Here is a 21,762-nt window from a genome sequence, read left to right as displayed (position 1 = left end):
AATAGTTTCCCAAAATAGTCAACAATAAGTGAAATCCGTGAAGTAGCCAACTTTATTTGTTTACAGTTATTTTGTTTATATGTTTATGACTTTGTGAACATGGTTTTTGACCTTATTAGAGCCTTGTGGACATGAAATGACACCCCTATAGTTACCATTACACTCCTATTATTCATTGTTCATTGCACTATTAACTATTATGCTACAGGGCCTCTAGACGGCCGCTAGCTAGCAAGCTACCAGTTAGCCTTGAATTTTACACTTAAGAAAGGGTTTCAAACGGAGTGGGAAGGACGAAGTCAGAAGCCACAAACTTACCACTTCCACACGGAATGGGAGAACCTTTTTTCACTCTACATCCATGGCTGGCTATATCGAGTGCAAGGTAGGGTCATGTAATAAGGATGGATGTCTCATCCATGTAACATGACTGCTGCCTAGTGGCCAGAATACTACATATCACTTGCATTTCAATATGTTTGGACTAATAATAGACCATAGCCTAACATGAAACAGCGATCATTAATTCATTAATTCCTGAAAAACCGTGATATAGCGAGGGAGTGATACTCGAACTGCGATATTGCGAGGGATGCCTGAAGGGATGACTCAAGACCGATACCGATTTTAACGTTTTATATAAGGGTCGTTCGTCCAGCTCCATCATTTCCATAATGGCAGCATCGACTTTAAGTTTGTACTCAAAATAAATGTTATTTACATTGGGGAAACATTTTGAGTGCAACTGAAATATTTCGATGTTCAATTGTAGCTACAAAAGACAAAAATGAAGTGAAGTGCAGTTTCATTAGTATTTATTCATAAGAAAATAGTATAGGCATAATAAGAACATAAAACATGAAACTCCATTTAAAGAGGGACTGTTCTGTATAACGTCAATACTAGAAAAGCCTTTTCTCTCTTCACCTTCAACGTTCTGAACAACACATTTGGTTAAATTGGCATTTTGCAGGTAAATATAGACATGCAAACTGAATTGTTGATGCCATTTGGTTGAATAGTAATTTAAAATCGGGGGTGACTTAATTTCTGAACGCCACAATAAAGGGCCTGTCTTGTTCATTATATGCACCACACACATGTACTGTATTCACAATCCTGTTCCTCTCTTTGAAAGGTGCATTTGAACGGCACAAAATAACAGTGACACACAAGTCTATCCATGGCCGGAACGCCATTCCCACAATCCTCTATATGAGCAGACACGGCGACACATTTCACTCTAAAGGCCAAAAAGTAAATGACAATGTAGCTAAATTTTAATAGAACTTCCTGTTTGTTGTAGTGTCCTTCCCTTCGGTCTTTGCTGCGCCTTCTCCACTTTCAGGCCCACTGAGACACATCCACGCTATTTCATTTCTTGGTGGCTAATGGAGGTCACCGCAAGTCTCGCTTTGTTTAAAGCCCACTTTAGGCTTGAAGAGCACAGGAGACAATAAGTCTTTGAGAAGATCGTTCTTGGTCCTCACTGGCAGGCACAGCGTAGGAATGTGCTTGTGTGTAATCCTTGATTGTCGATCACTGACCTAAACCACTGGCGTGTCGGCGTCAGTTAAGTGCAGACTAACGCAGCTTTCAAAGGCTTGATGCACGTTTCCCCTGTAAGAGGTAGCTGGCCTTGTCATTACAATACGGCCTTTTTTTGTTTGTGTGGGCTGCAAGAACAAGAAAAAAAACCTGACTGACAGCTGGATGACAAGCAAACCGCGGATTTTCATCAAGAACTCGCTTTCAACTTTTACTCACGCTGCTATTGGAAAAACCTGCCGGGAAGTTTCACTGAACCGTTTCAGTGGTGGACCATTTGAGCCACACTGACAAGAAAACAAAATTAGACTGCTGCCAGAACACAATTACAGATTCACAGGACAACAGAAAGAGCTGGACGGGGGGCATAAATATCAAATTTTAGAAGGAAAAAGCTCTAATGTTACAAAAAAAGTAAGAGTTTTATGAAACAAAAGTCGTGTTAGAAGAAAAAAGTCGTAATGTTAAAAAAAAAAAAGTAATGATTTTACGACACAGTTATGTTATGACAAAAAAGTCGTAATGTTTCAGGAAAATGAATATTTTTACTAAACAATGTCATTTTATGAGAAAAAAGTTGGAATTTTTAACAAAAAAACGAATGCCGTTAGAAAGCAAAGTGGTGTTATGAGGAAAAAAGTCATGATTTTATGAAACAATGCCGTATTGTGAGAAAAAAATGGCGATGATTAAATAAAGTCATGCTTTTACAGCACAGTCACGTTATGAGAAAAAAAGTTGAAATGTTCCAAAAAAAGGTACTTTTACGACGCAACGTTGTGTTATGAGAAAAAAGTCGAATGTTTAACAACATTTTTTTTACTGATTTTACAAAGCAAAGTCATTTTATCAGAAAAAAGTGGCCATGTTTAACAAAAAAGTCACACTTTTACGAAGCAGTTGTGCCATGACAAAAAAGCTGTAATGTTCCCAATAGATGGAACGTTGTGTTATGAGAAAAACTTAAAAAGAAAGTGTTGATTTTACAAAGAGAAGTCATGTTATTGGAAAAAAAAGCTGTAATGTTCCAAACAAGTACTGCTTTTACAAAAATGCCGTAATGATACAAGAAAAACGTCATCTTTTTGTGGAAATAAAGTCATTGTGACAAAAAAAGTTGTAATTTTACCAAAAAAAAGTCACATGAGAAGAAAAAAGAATTATACGTGATACATCATAACCAGAAACCATCACAAAGACATATTGTGGGAAAAAATGCATGATTTTATGACAATAAATGTCTAATTTTAGAAGGAAAAACTCATAATGTTATAAAAAAAAGTAATGATTTTACAAAACAAAGTTATGTTATGTTACAAGAAATAAGATAACATTTAAAAAAAAAACTATTACAAAAAAAAAAATCATGTTACGAGAGAAAAAGTTGCAACATTGCAAAAAAAAAAAAGGGGATCATTTTGTGAAAATAAAGTCTTCATGTCATTTTACAAGAATAAAGCACCGAAGTGTTATGTCAGCGTGGCGAGATTTACGTTGTGATGTCACAAGAAAATAAATAACGTTACGAAAACAGTTATGTTTCAAGAAAAAGTAATTATATGAGAAAAAAGTTAGATTAGAATACAATAGTAATTTTACAAGAAAAACAAGTTGTAATATTTTGCTACGTCATAATTTAGTAACAATAAAAGTTGGTTTTTAAAAAAAAGCTGAAAAAGTCACTGTTATGAAAAATGGCCACGTTAGAAGAAAAAGCAGTCTTCATTTGATGAGAATATTTGAATTTGACAAGAATAAAGTTGTAATTTACATGTAGTAATTACGTTTGTGCGAAACAAAGTCAGAATTTTCCGAGAATAAATTTGGCAAGAGAATAATTTTGCAGGAAAAAAGTCCTAATGTTTAATTTTACAAAAAAAAAAATGTAAAGAAATTGTAATTATACATGTAAGAAAAAAACATTTTCAGACTTCTGACTTTACTGTCGTAAAAGCAGGACTGTATCCTCATGGTATAATCGTATGTTTTCTTTCCAGTGTGGCTCTGCATTAATGCGCCTGGTTATGTTTTCACCTTCCTTGAAGTATTTTCCGTTCCCATCATGTGCTGTTTGGTCCACTGTGTTTTTTAATGTTGTGCTTCATCTTTGTGTCCTGTATTGTAGAAAGTAGTAGAAACAGACTCCATGCAGGGAATGTGAGTAGAGGATGTGAAGTGCAGGTGACCTCCTGTAGGAAAAACTCCAAAAGACCCCAACCCCATCGAGGAGTGTGTTTGCCTCCTCCAGGGTCATCTACAAGACACCCTAAGGTGCTGTTCTTGATGTCATGATGTCGCTCTCAGACAGTTGTTTCGATCTTTTCTATGATCTCAATCATAGACTTGGAGGGAGACAGCAGAGAGCTGTCGTCCTGATCCCACAGGCTGCCAGGACTGGAGTTTCCATCTGTGCTTAACTCGTCATCCTCCTCGTCCTCCTCACTTTCTTCCTCACAGGATTCCATACAGTGCAGACCCAGGGCGTTGATGCCAGAGTCCTCGGAGCTGGATGGAGAAGAGCAGTGGTCCATTTTGGGCCCCTTTATCTTGTCCAGGGGCGAGGAGTGTTGGTGTTCACTGTGCACCTGTTGGCCTGTTGGTGGCGCAAGCGTGTGCTGGTCCGGCGGCGTGGGCTTGACAGCGGGTCGTGGCTGAGGGGGATTCGGAGGCCTCTGAGGTGTAGCTGGAGCTGGTGCGGGAGGAGCGGGAGGTTGCGGCGGTTCAGGTAGCGCAGGCACGGGGCGCTGCACGTAGCACATCTTTCCGTTGATTCGTTTGACGACGTAGTCGTCCACGAACAGGTCTGCGATCACACAGTACTTTGGTGACTCCAAGTGAGGAGGCGAACGGAAGCAGGGCGCCAGCTTGAGGAAGCGCTCAGCCAGGGAGACGGACAGGTCGATGGTGTTGCTGTACTCCGCGTCAGCAGGGGGCACCGCTGTGCTGGGCAGCTGGCACACATTGGTCATGGGCTGGTAGACGTACTTGCCTAAAGGAGGAAGAGCAAGACTTGAATGAAAGTCAAATCTACAATGACACAATTCCTTAGGGGAGCAATCAGATGTTAAAAACACAACAAAATAAAACATGTTTTCATTGGTCGCTTTGATACGCAGCGTTGACAGAACAAGGAGAACACACCATATTTTTAAGCTCACGTTTTATGTTACAAGCAAAGACAATGTTACAAAGTCAAGACAGGCAGATGTGTTTTAAGTTTGCCTGTTTGAAGAAAAGTTATAATTTGAATAAAAGCAACAACAACAACGATAGAAGAAAAGGAGTTGGAATTGTACAAGTTAGGATAAAATGGAAGATAAAGTTGGAATTTAATTCCCAATATCAGATATCGGAATAAAGTCATAGTTTTACAAAATAAATCCTAATATTAAAACAATAAAGTCATAATGTTAGGAGAACACGATGTAATGTTACATGATGTTGGTGAATATGGTGATTAAAAATAAACGTGTGACTTCAAGACACAAATCTGAATTTGACGAGGCACGTCCTAATATCACGAGGAAAAAGTCGTCTGTTTTTCGATAAAAAAATATGTAATATGACTATAAAATAAAGTGATAATCCTACAAGAAAAGAAAAGGTGTATTGCTACAAGAAAAGTAGTCATTTTATTTTTTTTAAAGTTACAAGCAATACATTTACAGTTTACGAAGATAAAACTGTATGAGATGAATCCAAAATATGATCCGAATATTGTCAGAATAAAGTCATAGTTCCAAAACAAGCGAGGAACAGAAGCTGTATTTTAAGGTCAAATTTACATGAAAAGTTACATGAAAAAAAAGAAAGACACGTCATAAGGTAAGTCCCAGTATGACAACAAAGTTATAATTGTAAAAGTAAAAAAAATCATATTATGAGAATAAACTCGCAATTTTAAGAGAAAAAAAATGTATGAAGTAAAGTCGTTGTTACAAAAAAACATCACAATGAAATATACATTTTTGGAGACAAAATTTTTAATATAAAAAAAAAATTGAATTTCTGGCAAAATAAAGCAGTAAAAAAAAAAAAAAAAGAAATTGGAGAAAGATGCACGTATTAGTTTTAGCAGGTGCACACTTACACCACACAGTTATTACATTTTTTCCCAATTCTAGGTGACGGGCAACATTCTTTTTTTAAAAAAGTTATTTATGATTGCGTGAACGATTGTGTGTCTCCATGTGTAGAAATAAGTGGTATGGAAAATGAATGAATGGATGAACTTGTGGTGATGGTGCAAAACACCAGCTTGCAAATGCCCGTCATTGTCTGCAGCCCATTGGCTCCGTCTGGGAGCCGTGCAGCCAGGAGAGAGAAGCTCAGATGTTTGCTTAAGTGGCTCCCTGGAGAAGACCGAAGTACAGAAGCTGACAAGCCGATTCGCAATACGTCCTTGTTTTACTGCCCCACAATCGAACTAACAGCAAAAAGAGCCTCTGTTTTGCATCGCTGACTGGCTGACATGACGAGTCTCTCCTGGATGCTGTCATGCAGCACAGCGAGAGAGGCTTTCACTCAAATGGACCACTTTACTATCAAAACTGCATTTTATTCAGCCAAGCGAGGTGGAAGGTGTGCATGCCGAGGCAATGACATTTAGGTTCCATGAGTCACCCTGCCTTTGCAGAAAAAAGAGATTTTCAATATGTCTGCAAGCTGCTTCTGTCAATAAATTTGCGCAAAGTTAGAAATGCCACGCTTTACGTCAATCCCAGGTCATGCAACGATAAAGTGGGGATTCATCTCACTCGTGAAAAACAATAACAGTTGCGCAGCGAGCGCAACACATTTTTACGTATTCTTTATTGGCGTTTAGCTTAATAATCGATTCATTGAGAGTGCACTGCTTGGCTTCAACCAGCAGAGGTGCTGTTGACTTTGTCTCAACTAGCTTGCTGTCTAAACGAATGCAAGAAAAATCTCCTTCCTCATGGGCGTGATACCGCGTCATATTCATATTCCTCTGTTTTAGAGGAATATGAATTCATGGTAAATGAATTGTTCAAAAATATATTTTTTGTTCCAAATAACACAATTAGCAGAATGAAATAATTAAAATTAGGGCTGTCAAAGTTAACGTGTGAGGAAATTTTACACGATTAACGTGCACATGTCCTGTTTGACCCTTGGCCCACACCGTACTTTGAGGAAACGCAGCAGTGACTGTGGAGCTACAAGCGGGAGCAAATCTTGAGTAGAAATGGAAAAAACGGGGTATTTTAATGGGTATTCAAAGGCCTGGCAGATGGCTCTCGCAACAAGACTAAAGTTATTTGTAACTACCATCGCTGTGATTTGAGTTGTCACGGATTACATTGCCTGCCAAAGAGAAGCAAGAAACTACTGTAGCACTGCTGGTATTTTTTATTGTCATTTGTACAGTGGTATCTTGGCAACCAACGAGTGTGTATTAGATGCGAGCTGTCTCTCGGCTAATTTTTATGCTTGAAACTTTGGGTTAAGAGCTGCTAGTTGTTGTCAGGCATAGCCGAGGACAGGATGTAAATAGCATTAGCAGCGCACTAGCTCATCACCATGAAAGATTTTCAAATGCGGTTCCCGTTCAGCCCTACCGCCACACACGGGTGATTAAGAAACATGATGTTTCCTGGGCTCTGATTTGAAAGATAATGTACACGTCGTTGTACGTCTAATATATCACTACACTGATGAACCCATGCGTTACAATGTGCCTGCCAGCTGTGACAAAAGGCACATGACAACCAGGGAATGTGTTTTTTGTGATTTTTTTGTTACACCAGAGTGAGAGAAATGTGTATTTTTGAAAATATCCGTGTTCGTTCCTGCCTGAGAGTTCTTGTGTCGACATGCCCATCGTCTAGTGCAGGGGTCGGCAACCCGCAGCTCTGGAGCTGCATGCTGTGAAGGGTGCCAGTGAATGTCAAACTATTCCTTTCTTTTCTGCTGGAAAAGCTGAAGGGTCCAGTCCACACTGCTTCATCTGGACAGCGATGACGTCCTTGTCGCGTCTCCCTTCACCAAGCTCTGTGATTTTTTTGGGGGGGATTTTTTTTTTTAACACAGGAGGTGGAGGAAATGTACATTTTTGAAAAGAGTTTGTAATATCCGACTCTCTGCAAATCCGTGATTGCGTCTAGACTGCGTTCAGACTGCTGATTGGATGAGCCAGAGAAGGAGGACGGGGGGGCAGCGCATGCAGTGAGACACGAAAAACAAGTTGTTGTTGAGTGTGCTACCCCGGTAAGCTATCCATAACCATGAGTACGTCCCTGAAAAGAAAAATCTTGGAAGAAAGCAGTCAGCACCCAAAGGTACCCAACTGCAGATGGACTTAAGAGAGCGACTACGAAGGAAGGTTGAGCAGGGCAAACATACTTAGTGATGGCATCAATTCAGTGCAAGCATATTCAGTCGCCTGTGATGAGTCAAGTGATGTAAACGATATTGAGCAGACAGCATCGATATGCAGATACTGTATGTGAACTCTGATGTGACGTTATGTTAAAGTTGGCGTTAATTTCACACAAATACTCAAAAAGGCCTCCCTACTTCGGTGTTCCAGTTATTTCAAAGTAGGCCGACACATGCACTCTGCACTTCTGTTAGTTGAATTCTGTTGTTGGAACAGTTCAAATAAAATTAAAAAAAGATTACAACTTTACAAGTTTATAAGCCGTGTCATGTTTTGCGGCTCCAGACTATTTTTCTTTACAAGAGGCGTCAAAATGGCTGGTGTGACGGAAAAGGTTGCCGACCCCTGCTCTAGTAGCACCTACTGTATATGTTAGACAATACAATACAAAACTAGACAAGAAATGAAATTTAACAACAAATGAACAAGAAAAATAATGGTTAGATGGTTTTGGAGGTAAAGCAGTGCACTGGAACAGTGGCGTTATGGAAACTAGGCTATGTTTGGATTTCAGCAGCAGATTAATACACATAGGTTTAAAGCTTGAGTATTTTGGGTAGTGGTGCATGTGGGAGCCGAACAGAAAACAGCTTTCATAGTCACAGTAAGCTCAAGGTTGTCTGCACTTAATACATTTACATACATTTTATATGCAAATATATATATATATATGTTTATATATGATTTTATGACCAAATGGTTAAAAAGTAACTGCTCTTCCCTTCAACTTGGTAAAGAGATGCAAGGAAACGTGTGATAAGACAAGCCTTTAAAAACTGCTCAAATAAACGTGAGACATGAGAATAAAACATGCCCACGTACAGTATGTTTTTCACCTTCAACAGGCCCCATTACAACACAAGGCCATAGGACAAAAGGTCAGAGCCTTGATTGCTTGACCGAGGAGGAGCCTTTCATCACATTTTGAAATGCCACTGCCTGAAAGTAACAGCATCACAAAGGGGTTGATGAAAGGCATTGTGGGGGATGTAGGAGATGCAAATGAGGCCGTTGGGCACGTCGAAAAAGGGATATTACAGCTCCTCATTACAAAAATCTAATCACGATGCAGTATGTATAAAAGGCTAAGGAGGTGACTCTTTCCGGAGGTAATGAACCTTGTCATTGGGGGGAAAAAACACAAAGATACGGTGACAATACAGAGACACAAGATAATTAGTATATTTATGAGGCCACTAGGATTCATTATTTAGCGTATTTAGAAGTCGTAGTCACGCTAGCAACTCTAAGGAGATGTTGCCACAGGAATACAGATATTATTAAAACATTTTTAAAATGTCTGAGGGTTTTGGCCTTTTATTAACACAGAAACTGTACTTTTAACTGTAAATCTGCAACTAGGATGGAGACTTTCCAAAACTGTATGTAAATATCCTCACTTTTATGCATATTTCCCAATTCCAAGCTGTATGAACTTGAATGCGTATTAAACTTGAGGATTATGTGTAATGGGCGAGGGTGTGCCCTCAGTAGATCAAGCATCCTGTATCAAGGTGTGCACAGTTATTAGGCTGCGTTCGCAGTCTTCTCCAAAATATCGGCCGACTGATATTGGCATAAAAATAAGATATCTCTTCATATCAATATTGTTTTTTCTGCCGATAATGCTGTTGGCGTGCGAGCGATGATGCTGTGCTCCACACAGCAACAAGCTTGCTAGCTCAGTTTTTCCGCGGTCTGGAATTATTTCCGACTTTTGTCTGTGGATTGAAAATATGCAGTTTGCAATGAAAGTGTTGGTTAAGTGAGGGCAGAGTAAGGCATTTTCCTTTAATACTACCATATTTTCCAGACTATAAGTATAACTATACTTTATACGCTCCAGAGTATAAGTCACACCAACCAAAAATGCACAATGAAGAGGAAAAAAAAAACATATAAATCACACTGGACTATAAGTCGCATTTTTTGGGGGAAATGTATTTTATAAAATCAGAGAACAGACATTTCATCACCGTTCGCGTGTGGATGAGAGGCTGAAACAATAAAATGCCTGAAAACGTTTCCGTGTGGATAGCCCCTCAGTTGTCTTTATGAGTTGATGGTTACATTGTACATTTTCAGTGGTACTGGAGTGATAGGAGTAGCAGATACTGGCACACCAGCCTAGAGCGCCCTCTTGCGGCTGTCAGTGTGAAAAAAAAGTCATGTATGTCATGTGTCATATATAAGTCGCTCCGGAGTACAAGTCACAGGACCAGCCAAACCATGAAAAAAAGTGCGACTTATAGTCCGGAAAATACATGAATCTAATATGTTTTGTTAATGCTGCACTCATGCAGGGTGAAAATGCACTTGACTTTGTTCTTATACAGATGCTTGTGCCACATAAATGTGCAGCTTTCCACGTTGTATCGTTGCCAGCATTATTTAACTTTGATTCTTATTTGTGACCAATTGATAGTAGTAGAACATGTTATTTTAGTTGACTATCGGTCTTCTTTTTTAAATGCCTATTTTGTTGAGCCAAAAATCAAATAAAATTAAATAAAAAATGGCAGTTTTTCTGTAACTTACACTGCATATTGCCGGATTTGTCTTATTTTGCACAAACAGTATTTATTTGTGAAATGCATCCAGTGGCATCACAGTAGAAGAAGCACAATGTGTTCATTACACAACATTAGTTTGAGGAAAGAGCTGCTGCCTACATCGATATCGGTTGATATTGGTAATGAAGTGCTGGAGACAATATCGGCTATCGTCCGGCAAGAAAGCAACCCCATCTCCCATCCCTTGACTGCAACCCTACAAAGTGATGTAAGCGTTAACTCGCAACATGAGCGAGTCATTCGCAGATGTACTGACTTGTCATTCTCATACTCAACATTGCGATTTTTATTTAGCCTCTACGCTTATGAATAAATATGCTTTGCCACCAAAAACAAAGCGAAGTGACATGTAGTTCAGTCTTTTTGTCCCCTGTTCACCTCTCCCATTGAAATTGTTGAAAACATATTGTACAAGCATATTTATTTCTAAAATGCATATAAAAAGACCTGCGATAATAGACATTTGCTGTATGATGCACATGTGTCAATGGAGGGCTGAGACACTGCAGATTTTCTCTCCAACCAGTTTCTCCAGCAAGCGATTTAATTGATGAGCTTTAGTGACCGGCTGGAAAAAAAACCTGCAGCGTCTTGGCCCTCCGTGGCACCAGTTTGACACCCCTGAGTTAATGGAACCACACTCCTATGAAGCTGAAGATTGTTTTTCATAATAAGCGTGTGGAGGCCAGGAAGAAGAGAAAGCAGCTTTCTCCATCTTGCACGCTCTGTCTAAGCCCTGGTTGGCTATTTAAAAAAAGAAGCTCTTCTCTGAATAATGCAGGAGTGCTCATTCATCTCTCAGTCTTGTCAGAGTGCTTCACCATCAGTCCATCCATGTTTCCTCTTGGCCTTAAAGAATGCAGCCGGATGGAAAATGTCTGCAAGCTTAACAAGAGCAATGAGTCTAGCTCAGATTGTCGTTTCGATATCGGCTTGCTTCAAAAGTAACAAGTAAGTCCTTAACAAGCCTCTTCAGTCCAACTCGTACTGACAAGGCTCAGTGAGCAGAAACAAATATTTAAACAGATGATGTCATGTTTCACAGTACTCTGCTCATACTGTCAAGAGAAATGTTTTGCAAAGGGGCTGCAGCTGGAGCGACAACACTTGAGTTTCAGATTTCAGCAAAGGGGAAGGTCTGACCGAGTGTCATGTGAAATATCTTGTTTCCTGTCTCATGACTCCACGCAGTACGCCGTCCTATGAGTTCAACGCATGCATTGTCAAAATGGCTGTGAAGACATCCGCTGAACAAGAGGGGTCTTTGTCATTTGGAACAAAGGAAAGAATTTAGCACGGGGGGGCTGCAAAAGGCATTGTTGATGCTACGTTCATCTGCAAATCCTCTTTGCACAAACAGCATTGTCCGGGCTCAATAACACGAGTCGTACTGTGATAAGACTTAAGACTTGGGAGCGCTCTGACGGCTAAAAGGAGAGCAACACCACTGTAATGTCCCTCTGCACTTTCTCATTAAAGCTAAAGGCAGCCTTTCATATAAATACTTTGAGATAAACAAACTTTAGTCAGTATTTATCTATTTATGATAGCTACGGCTTTTAATGATTCAGCACAGCAGTGAACTTGGAAAGATCCAAGAAGCAGCTCAGTGGAATTATCCACAACTACTGTTATGTGGGATAACACACCAGACTGCTGCTTCCACTTTCTTCATTCTACACCCACAGCGTTAACTTTTTCAGCAAAAATATGCCTCTCAACTTTGTCAGTCAAACATCTGTCATGTGTGATGTTACACTAGACGTCATACATGAGCCCTCCACATACACTACATTAGTTCAGTAACAATCAAAGCATTAACGCCAGCTATGGTTTTTGCTTTCTCTTTTGCTTTATGTGACAACCACTTGTGTTGTGCTTGTGTTTTGATTATTTGTTTTATTATACTCGGAGTATACAAACGTAATCGTATTCAGATTTTTCGTTATGGCACTTGATTCGATACAGCTGCATACCGATTGCCCACATTTCAAGTGAGAAACAGGAAGTGTATATCGGCTGTTGCGATGCACCTTCACAAGCCCGAGTAGTGTGCCTGAAAGTGGACAAAAAGAGGACGCATTCCGCGTGGAAGCGGAGGTCGAGACGGATGGAAACAGCCTTTGGCTAGCGGCAGTCATGGCTAGCAATAGTGCCAAGGAGAATCCAGAGCCTATTCCGTTTTTGAACATGTCGCCTCCAGTTAAACTGCATGACAAATACAGGTAGATAAAAGCAGTGTCCCATTGTTCAGAAATTGAGAACGGGGGTTACAAGTAGGGGTGAGATGGTGCAGGTACATTTTTTGTGTTTAAAGAGAACAACTAAAATTAAGCATGAAAATGTAATTGCAATATACTGGCAGCTAATTCTCTAATAAATAAAATTCTCAAATACGGAAAAATTGAAGGATGTGGGGGGGGCACTTTGATGTTTATATTAAAGATGATAAAACCAATTCAATATTGGCCCCAAAATTCTACTATAAGCTATATAAGATTTGTGTTATCAGTGACAAAGCAAATTAGTGTACTATCTAACAATATATCTCATTAGAAAGAATAAAGCTGTGTGCCAAAAATGGCCCCGGGGCTGCATTTTGGACACCCCTGGTTTACAGTGTTCCTTTTTATGAAGGTGCAAGTGCAACAGTAAGAATTTGAACAGGGGGATGATTATTTTAGTTTGGGTGAAGTTCCTGACCTGAAATGCAGTTTAAAAGTACTTTTTAGTAACCCAGACTGGGAACACGCCAGTTTGCGTGTCTGTAGCTTTAATGCTAATGAGCTGCGTTTTTCTCCAAGAAGCACGATCATGCTGTTTATCCACTTCCTGCATATAAAGTGTAACTCGGCACTTGGCCAATAGAATCGATGCCAATCACATCCAACGACAGAAAGACACAAACATGAGCAACACTAGCATAGCTATGTGAGCTACAGTGCTAACATTAAACTCCGTTTAACAGCAACATCACGCTAATGTAGCCTATTCACTGAAGAAAAACAAAATGATCGACAGCTCCAATATCTGTAGCTAACAGTTGGCAGAGTTTCAGGATTTATTTTAGTGTCGCAAAGCCTTTATTGCTTGTTTTTTTGGGGGATTTTACAACGCTGTCCTCCATGAATTGGTGGGCCCATTGAATTGGTACGGCTCATCTACTGTAGCTCAGGATAAAGGCAGTATCATCATGAAACCCGAAACTTCAAAACCGATCGACCGTCAAAAGTAGAGAAAACAAGTGGTCATAAACAGGCTTCAGCAATATAGATGATCGTTTCAGTTCTGTCACGTAACTTCATGCATTGACACAAGCTCCTGCTAATCAAGTACACATCTGGGCATATGAAATTACCCTTCCAGTTTTGCAAAAGTGCCAATCGGAGATGCAGGAGCAAACTGAGAAGACTTTTACTGATTAGGACTTTGATTTTCAACTTAATGAGTAATTACCTTGCCTGATGATTGTAATCAGTTTGCAAAGGACCACAGGAAGGAGGGGGGAAAAAGCATTCAAACCATTCAGTTTTATTAGTGCTGCGAGCTGCATCTCTCATCAAACATGACATATTGGCGGGGACACTAAGCACAGCTAATTATGACTAATGAGAGGCTCGGACTGATGCTGTCACCAGCTGCGAACACTGCTTTCACCGAGCTCATTTTCTCAGTGTAATGCTACGGCAAAGCCACAGCTGCGTGCAAAGGACCGAAAGGCTGTAAAGCAACAAACACAATCCCCTGCTGTTGGCATGAAAGAGCAAAAAAAATCCTAAAGATAACTATCTGGCAAGAAAAACAATGTCCTGTTCCCAAAGGCAGGACAATTTAAATATTTAGTGTTTGATGTGCAATCTACTGTATGGAGGTTGACTTTTTCTATTAACTGCTTTTCAATAAGGGGGTGTACATGTCGTTTAGGAAGGCTCCTTGCGGGAAATCTACATTCCCTGTCCACGTGTCAGTCTTTACTATTCAGTAATATCATACATCACAGGAAAGATACTGCACGCAAAAACCAGCAGCTCTACTTTTCTCCACGGGTGTCCTGGTTCTGCGTGATTCAGTCGTCTAAGCTGGTCTAGTAGTGCATGATTGTGCTGTAAGACACACTGGACAAAAATCCTGAAGATAAACTGTGCTAAGGCTGGTTCTTTATTGGTTGGGTTTTCACAGTCACACACACCAAAATTAAATAAAAAGATACAAGTGGTTGCAGAGCAGCACCATTTCAACCACTGATAAATATTTCAAAATCAGGAAGGAGGAGAAAGTCTAAATATTTACAAATGATGTAACACGGAATTGACTTTGGTGGGAATAATTTATCACGGGCGTGGCTCACGAACGATAAGCACAGGAAAGGATTCTTAAATCTTCCGCCTGAATCCGATAATTTCAATCACAAGGCACATCCTGAACCTCTAAATCCGATGATTACACGACAAAGATTACATTGTGCACACTTTAAGCCCTGACTAGCGGCCGCAAGAGTGGATGGTAATTGTGCTCCACGCTGATCTGTGGATTTTCCGAGCAGCCGGAGACAGGATAAACGAAGACAAGAGAGGGACAACCTGTCAGGTTGAGGCACACCCGCTGTGATTCAGTGGCGGTGTCAAAGTGTCAGGCCGAGTGTGGAAAAGAGTCTTACGAACATTGGGACCGAAAATACCCCTGACATTTCTATATGGGAAAAGAAAAATGCTGACCTTTAAGCAGAGCTCTGCACGCTGTCAATAAAACATATCGCGTGATCCCTTGCTTGTCAGAAAAGACAACCATCTGGAAAAGCGGTGCTAGATGGACGCAAAACCTTCTAACACTGCTTTTCCTTAAATAGCCTCCACTGCAATTAATCAATCAATAAACTCTGTACCTCAAATAGGTTATGCCATGCCATTTTCTTCAGCATTTGTTTTTGATGGTCTAAAATGGTAATTAGCACCATCTACAGGCCCGAAGTGGAACAACACAGATGCAAATGTACAGTCAGTGATGAGTGTTACTATTGTAGTTAGTTGATTTTGTTCAATACATTTGTATAGAATAAGACACAAAACTAATTCCAGTATCATCTTACACAGTACAGTAATCCCTAGTTTATCGCGGCTAATTGGCTCCAGACCTGACCGTGATAAGTGAATTTCCACAAAGTAGGATTACTTCTTTATAAATGGAATATTTTCGTAGATAAAGCACAGAAAACCTGTTTACAACCTTCTATATATGGTTTTGAACATTATTAGAGCCCTCTAGACATGAAATAACACCCATATACTCACCTTTACACTTTATTACCCAAAATAGTACATATAATGAGCGAAAATAAGACATTTAAGACATAAACAAAACTCATACTCGTGTGTGTTGCAATAGATGTGTTCCAGATGTGTGGAGGACAGGAAGTGACGTCAGAGATTCAAAATTGAGTTTTAGCTTGGCATGGGTTACGGCCGCAACAGTAGCCTGTGTTATTATTATGATGATTATGTTATTATTATTGTGCCTGTTGTGAGATCATTCAAACCTGCAATAAAAGCATGTTGTTCCGGCAACTAGTGCTTGTATATTTCACGTTACTGACACTGACTGACCAGTGTAGAACACTGCACTGCATTTGAATGAGTCTTAATGTATATTTTTCTTTTTCTTCATTTAACTATTTTTATGCTTGAAAATGCTTAATTTAGGCAAAAAAATATCTAAAATCTGTTTAAATATGAATACTATTTTTTTATTAATAGGCCATATTCAACCACGAAACAGCATGATTTATTTATATATTTTTGAAAAACTGTGATAGCCGCGAAATTCGAACCGTAATGTGACGAGGGACGACTGTTATGTTATTTTTGTTGTGCTATTGTAATTTATTTGATTTCAAATCAGTATCCATTAGTATTTGTGGAAATAATATTTGATAAAGCTGTAATATTCAACATTATTACAAAACTGTACTCTCTGCAGTTGAGTAAATAAACATGCCAAGCTACTATATTGCCAGTAAATTCGGTACATTGTGTCAGCTATACTGCATTATCTCTCCATACAGTGAGACTCATTCATGCCAAGTACTAAAAAACAAGTGAAATGTAGTTTAAGTGTTTTGCAAAGCCTAAAATAACTTGAGCAAATTCACTCAAACGGAGGAAATAGGTGCAGTTGTCAAGGACTACTTTGGCCTGCGTAATGATACACATTTTGTTTGGTTATTATGCTGAGTGTCTGCAGGGGCACGATGGTGTAGGTGGGATTGACTCAAACTGCAGCGCCAGTGTTCAACGAAATGAAAGAATATGTTGTGACTAGGCGGCTCATCAGCATAACAACAGGACAAGCGCATTCACATTTTTTAGATAAAAATATTAACATGATGAAAACTAAAACCGACTTCTCTTTTAAGTCAAATGGGTGGCACTAATTTCCTCCAATAAACCTGAAGCAAATCTAAAAGAGAGGGGGGTTCCTTTCCAGTACGGTGATGAGTTATTCATAAGCAGCACGCATGAGATATAAACTACACTCCCGGTAGGGTTGAGGATAGTCACTGCTTTGTTAATCTAGACAAAAATGGTTGTAGATGACCACGATGTATCAAACTGGACAGCTTCTAGGGCACTTATTGTTGTACTATCTCGTGGGGAAGTTGCACTTAGACAAAAAATGCCCTCAATTTGTCAAAAATGAAGAATGGTTCTGTATGTTTATGGCCCATGAGTAATGTTATAAATACAAAATGTAAACATGCCCTAAATAAAAATATGGTTTGTACACTGAGTATTTTGATGGTGGACGAATTACAAAAAATTCAGTGTATTCAGGTGCAACACAAACAATGTAGGAGTATTTGAATAAAATATATGCAGTGTAGTATACCACCACACTTACACTTCCATGCTTAAACATATCTCATGAACAAAGTGGCTACTGAAAGCAGAGCTCTAAAACATTTTGATTTCTGCTTGCGGATCCTCTAAAATACAATGAGTAATATACGCAAGTGGTAGTTTTCCCTGGTACATGCAGTTGAATGTGCTTTAAGAGGCCCAGCTATACAAGTAGTACAGTATGTGCCTGTGATGTGAAAGCTAAAGCCTTCGGGGCTCGAACACTATGGAATTCATACGGAATTCATTATGAAATGGAAGGTTTGTGAACATTTTCAGTGAAGCTTTTTTGTGTTCATGAAAAAACGACATGCTGTACACTTAACTGCACCATCTAATTCTACTGACATCCAATAATGCCTTGAAAGAAGACAAAGGTAAGCAATCATCCATCTGATACAAGGTCAAATGAAAGCCATTTTCAAGTACTTTCCAGGTAAGTTTTCAAGGTTTTTGCAGCTTTGATGGATGACAATCCACAAGATCTTGGGAGATTAAAATGTGACAAGATTTCTCGTTCAGAAAAAAATCTGTCTTGAGGGCCTGGAATGATAACAAAATTAATTAATCACACAATAAATGAAATTTTATAATTTTGCCGGTTTCAATATATTGCCATGCGCATGTGTGTCTGTTTTCCTCGTCTCCCGCCTCCAAACAGGCAGGAAGAGGATTCACTCTGTGCATTGCTTTCAGCACCTTGGCGCGTTTGCTTCATAGAACAACGGCATGAACAGAGGGAGCCCTTTTGTCAGTCATACAGTCTCTTTGTCTCAGAGTGCAGAAGAGTGTAGTCTGGTAGAAAATCAATTAATAAATTGCAATATATTGTATATTTTTCATTGTACCTTTCTTAAAAGTAATGGTAAAATGTATCGTCTCGTTTTGTGACACCCCTACTATGTACACATGTATACACATGGTCAAAATGATTATTTATGCATTAACACATTCAAACAGATGGTGGAGTATGAATACATGAAAGGGAAAACCCATATTTGACAAATATTAATTTCTTATTTATTTAATAAGAACTAAGACTTATTTATTATTAGAACTTATTTATTTATTTATTAATAACTAAGACTCCTTCTACAACCAAATTAACAAAAGTATTGCAAAAATAATTTATATATAACTAACAATCAAAATGAAGCAAACTGTGTTAATGGTCGTCCGTACTGATTTTCCTGTTTTTGTTTAGGTTTAATTCAGATCATACAGTTAGTTCAGATGGCCAAACATGGCTATGCTGTATTCAACGTTGAGGACATTGTTATTTTTTTGCTTCCCTATTCATATATATATATCTCTATTTTGATGTCCTGAGATCGGCGAGTATAATACACACTTTGATAATGGATACATCGCTGACAGTATCAAGTCCAACTGAGCATTATGACATGTGTAAAGGCTAAATCCATCTCAGTGTGCACGTGTTTGGTCATAAAGGCTACACTGATTGTTTTTACAGGGGTTTTCAAAGTGTGAGGCACCAGAAGACTTTATCGGAGGCGCAGCTGCTTGAGAAAAATGAAGAAAAACATCCTTTTCAAACTTGAAAACCAACTTCATGTATTTTTAAAGTGAATCGAAAAATGAATTTCTTTTTAGTTCCTATGATGAGAGCATAAACTGAACCTGGGGTGAGCAGAGAAATCCACAGAAAATCGGCTTTCTATTATATTCTCTGAGGGGGGTTCACTGTGCACACACTTAGCACAGCCCCAGTTCATGCAATACACAATGAAGACGTACATAAAGTGAAAGACTAAAAACTCACAGTGGCACCATCCCAGGTGGCAGCACCAGTGCAGCTTGAAGCACTTGCCGTGGCTGTGTGTGGCGCAGATGGAGAGTCCATCACAAGGCAGGAAGTCTGGTCTACCAGCGCAGCTTTTGGCCAAAGCCTGCGCCTCGTCCAACTTCTCACTCTTCGGACACTTTGGAGCCCCGGAGGTGGCCATAACACCATCGCCCGAACTTCACCGCCACCTCCAAAAAATAGAAAACGAGCAAAGTACTTCTCTCGCTTTTGGGCAAAACTACAACATGACCGACAAGGAGCACCGCAGAGGGAGATCCACGAAGACCGCCCAAGGAGGCGGCTCCTCAGCGGGGGAAGCAGACGACAGTGGTGTCGCTGGGAGGGAATGCTGGTCCTCTTTACTCAAAAGGCGGTGACATGTTCCGTGAAAGTGGGTAAAGCTCGACGTTGTGGTCCTATCCTAAAGGCTTCCACGATCGTGTTCCACACCTCTCCCCATCGTGGCATCCAGCCGTCGGGAGGCTCCAGTCTACGTGTGTGTGTGCGTGTGTGTGTGAAAGCTCACATCTCAACTTCATCACACGACGGGAGGAGTCTGCAAAGCTCTGCCCACTCGGGAAAAACACCAAGGCTGACAAGGAAGGAGCCCTCCCACACATTCACACGGTTATACAACACTGCTTTAGACAGATTCCCGAGTGGGGCGTAAATAGCAGCATTTTACTGTAGAATATTAAACATGTACGGTTTTTCCGGTTGGAGGTAGCGGCCGCTTGGTGGCAGCACTCGATGGTAGGCGTGAGATTTAAATGCGAGGCAGCTATTGCTTTATAGAGGGACTTGCTGCCAGCTGATTCAGCATTAACATATTGTTTCCTCAGAGGGGATTGTTTTCTCTCACACAAGTCTCTCAATATACATGAAATTGAATCACAATAATTCACAGTGTGCACATAAGAGTGTATTATATTGAGGCAAGCTATTACCCGCATTACCTGCACAATTGAATATCAATTCAAAAGGTGTGCCAAAAATCCTGCCTTTCAGATGGACCTGCTCATTTTTCAGGAATTTCATTCAAATGAAAAGACCAATTAAAGGCTCAGGATGTTTAATTTGCTGATTAGAGCATGGACCAGTAATTTACAATACTGAACTTTTTGGACAATTTTTCAAATTTCATGAGATATTGACTTATTATTTTTTAATTAGCTGTAAGCTATAATCATCAAAATGGTTAAGAAATGAATATTTCACTGTGTAGTAAACTTTTTTTTGCTCAGCTTGGAGATCCAGATTCAAATCGCCATTGGAATCTGCTATATATCTGTAGAGTTTGCATGTTCTCCCTGTGCACTGCATGGGTTTTCTCATTTAATGTATTAGGTTAATTGACTCTAAATAGTCTTAAATCTAGTAAAGTGGTATAGAAATGGACAGATGGATGTCATTCTTCTTAGCTGCTGGACTGTTAGATGACCCTGCTTTACTGATCATCATGATCTTAAAATTAGTTTCTTAGTATCTTAGTATCTTAACACCACGGTCACCACTGGCCACCCTGTAGCTCCGCTGTCGGATTGGTTTAAATGCCCACTCATGCTGCTACAGAGCGCTTCCATTATTAAAAGATTTATGTGCTGAATCACGCTTCAGAATTTAAGTCAAAGTGAACATAGTAAGAAAACTTGACCGGAACCGACCAAAGTAATCATGGAAAACTTAGCTACCGCTTGCACTTCATGCAAGACACGGTTTTATTGACAGCTCCTCCACACGCAAAGTTGTGTGCTGTAATGAAATGCGTCAAAGCGGAAACGGCGGCTAGGGTGAACTAATGTTCTGTACCACACAGCCACATTTCTCAAAATTGGCCCCCAGCTGTGTGGGTGGCCTGAGAGTGACCAAAGGTGGCCACGGTTAATAAGGCAAGGTTAGAGTCGGACCTTCTGTAACTGATTAACGATGCTAACCAAGGTTCCACTGTACATGCAAACCAACAGATGGCACCACACGACTTCTCACCAAACGAATCGGAGCTTTTCTTCCTGTCACTCACTTACACACCTGGAGAGATGCAGCCACAACACCACGGGGAAAAAAGGTCTCAAAGGTTGGGCAAGTTAGCAAACAACAGATAAGGAGTCATGATGCCAAATTAAGATGATGGTGTTATCAAACAACCGTCGGTCTTCTAAGAAATATAAAATCTTCACTGATTTTGAAAACATGAATTAAAGATTTTGTCTTTGATTAATTCCCCCCCCAAAAAAGGGGTTGTTTTATATTTGGATTAATGCAGCAATACTGCTCTGACAGTGTCAGTTAATAAAAGAACAATAGCAGTGTTTCTGGTAAAGCTCTGTACTGTATCGGATTGTTCAAAATGTCTTTTCTGAATTAATATGGTACACAATGTAAATACGATACTCACTGGCTTACCATGAAAAATGTAGTTGGATGATTTAGTGCAGGGATCCTGTAGAAGGGTTGCAGATGTTGATTGAGTGGTTCGTGCTATTCAAGCAGATTGTGTCCTGCAGGTTATTACAGGCCAGAGATTCTACATTTTGTTGT

General features: G+C 39.7%; 1 protein-coding gene across 2 annotated transcripts; it reads right to left on the bottom strand.

The window, feature by feature from the left end:
* Nucleotides 1-798: 798 nt before the first annotated feature.
* zgc:162707 (UPF0524 protein C3orf70 homolog B) lies at nucleotides 799-19,881 on the bottom strand. 2 transcript variants are annotated; one of them, XM_054788030.1, is made up of 3 exons: nucleotides 19,201-19,347; nucleotides 7,366-7,563; nucleotides 799-4,537 (listed from the first exon to the last, which is right to left on the bottom strand). In XM_054788030.1, the coding sequence occupies exons 2-3, from the start codon at nucleotides 7,391-7,393 to the stop codon at nucleotides 3,849-3,851; spliced, it is 717 nt and encodes a 238-aa protein (XP_054644005.1). In that variant the 5' UTR covers nucleotides 7,394-7,563; nucleotides 19,201-19,347; the 3' UTR covers nucleotides 799-3,848. The 2 variants fall into 2 exon arrangements, with proteins under 2 accessions (XP_054644005.1, XP_054644004.1); XM_054788029.1 differs by lacking the exon at nucleotides 7,366-7,563 and having other exon boundaries at nucleotides 19,201-19,881.
* Between the last annotated feature and the right edge of the window lie 1,881 nt (nucleotides 19,882-21,762).

The sequence above is a fragment of the Dunckerocampus dactyliophorus genome, chromosome 9, assembly GCF_027744805.1.
Source record: "Dunckerocampus dactyliophorus isolate RoL2022-P2 chromosome 9, RoL_Ddac_1.1, whole genome shotgun sequence".
Classification (NCBI taxonomy): Eukaryota; Metazoa; Chordata; class Actinopteri; order Syngnathiformes; family Syngnathidae; genus Dunckerocampus; species Dunckerocampus dactyliophorus.
This window is presented reverse-complemented; position numbering and strand designations above follow the sequence as displayed.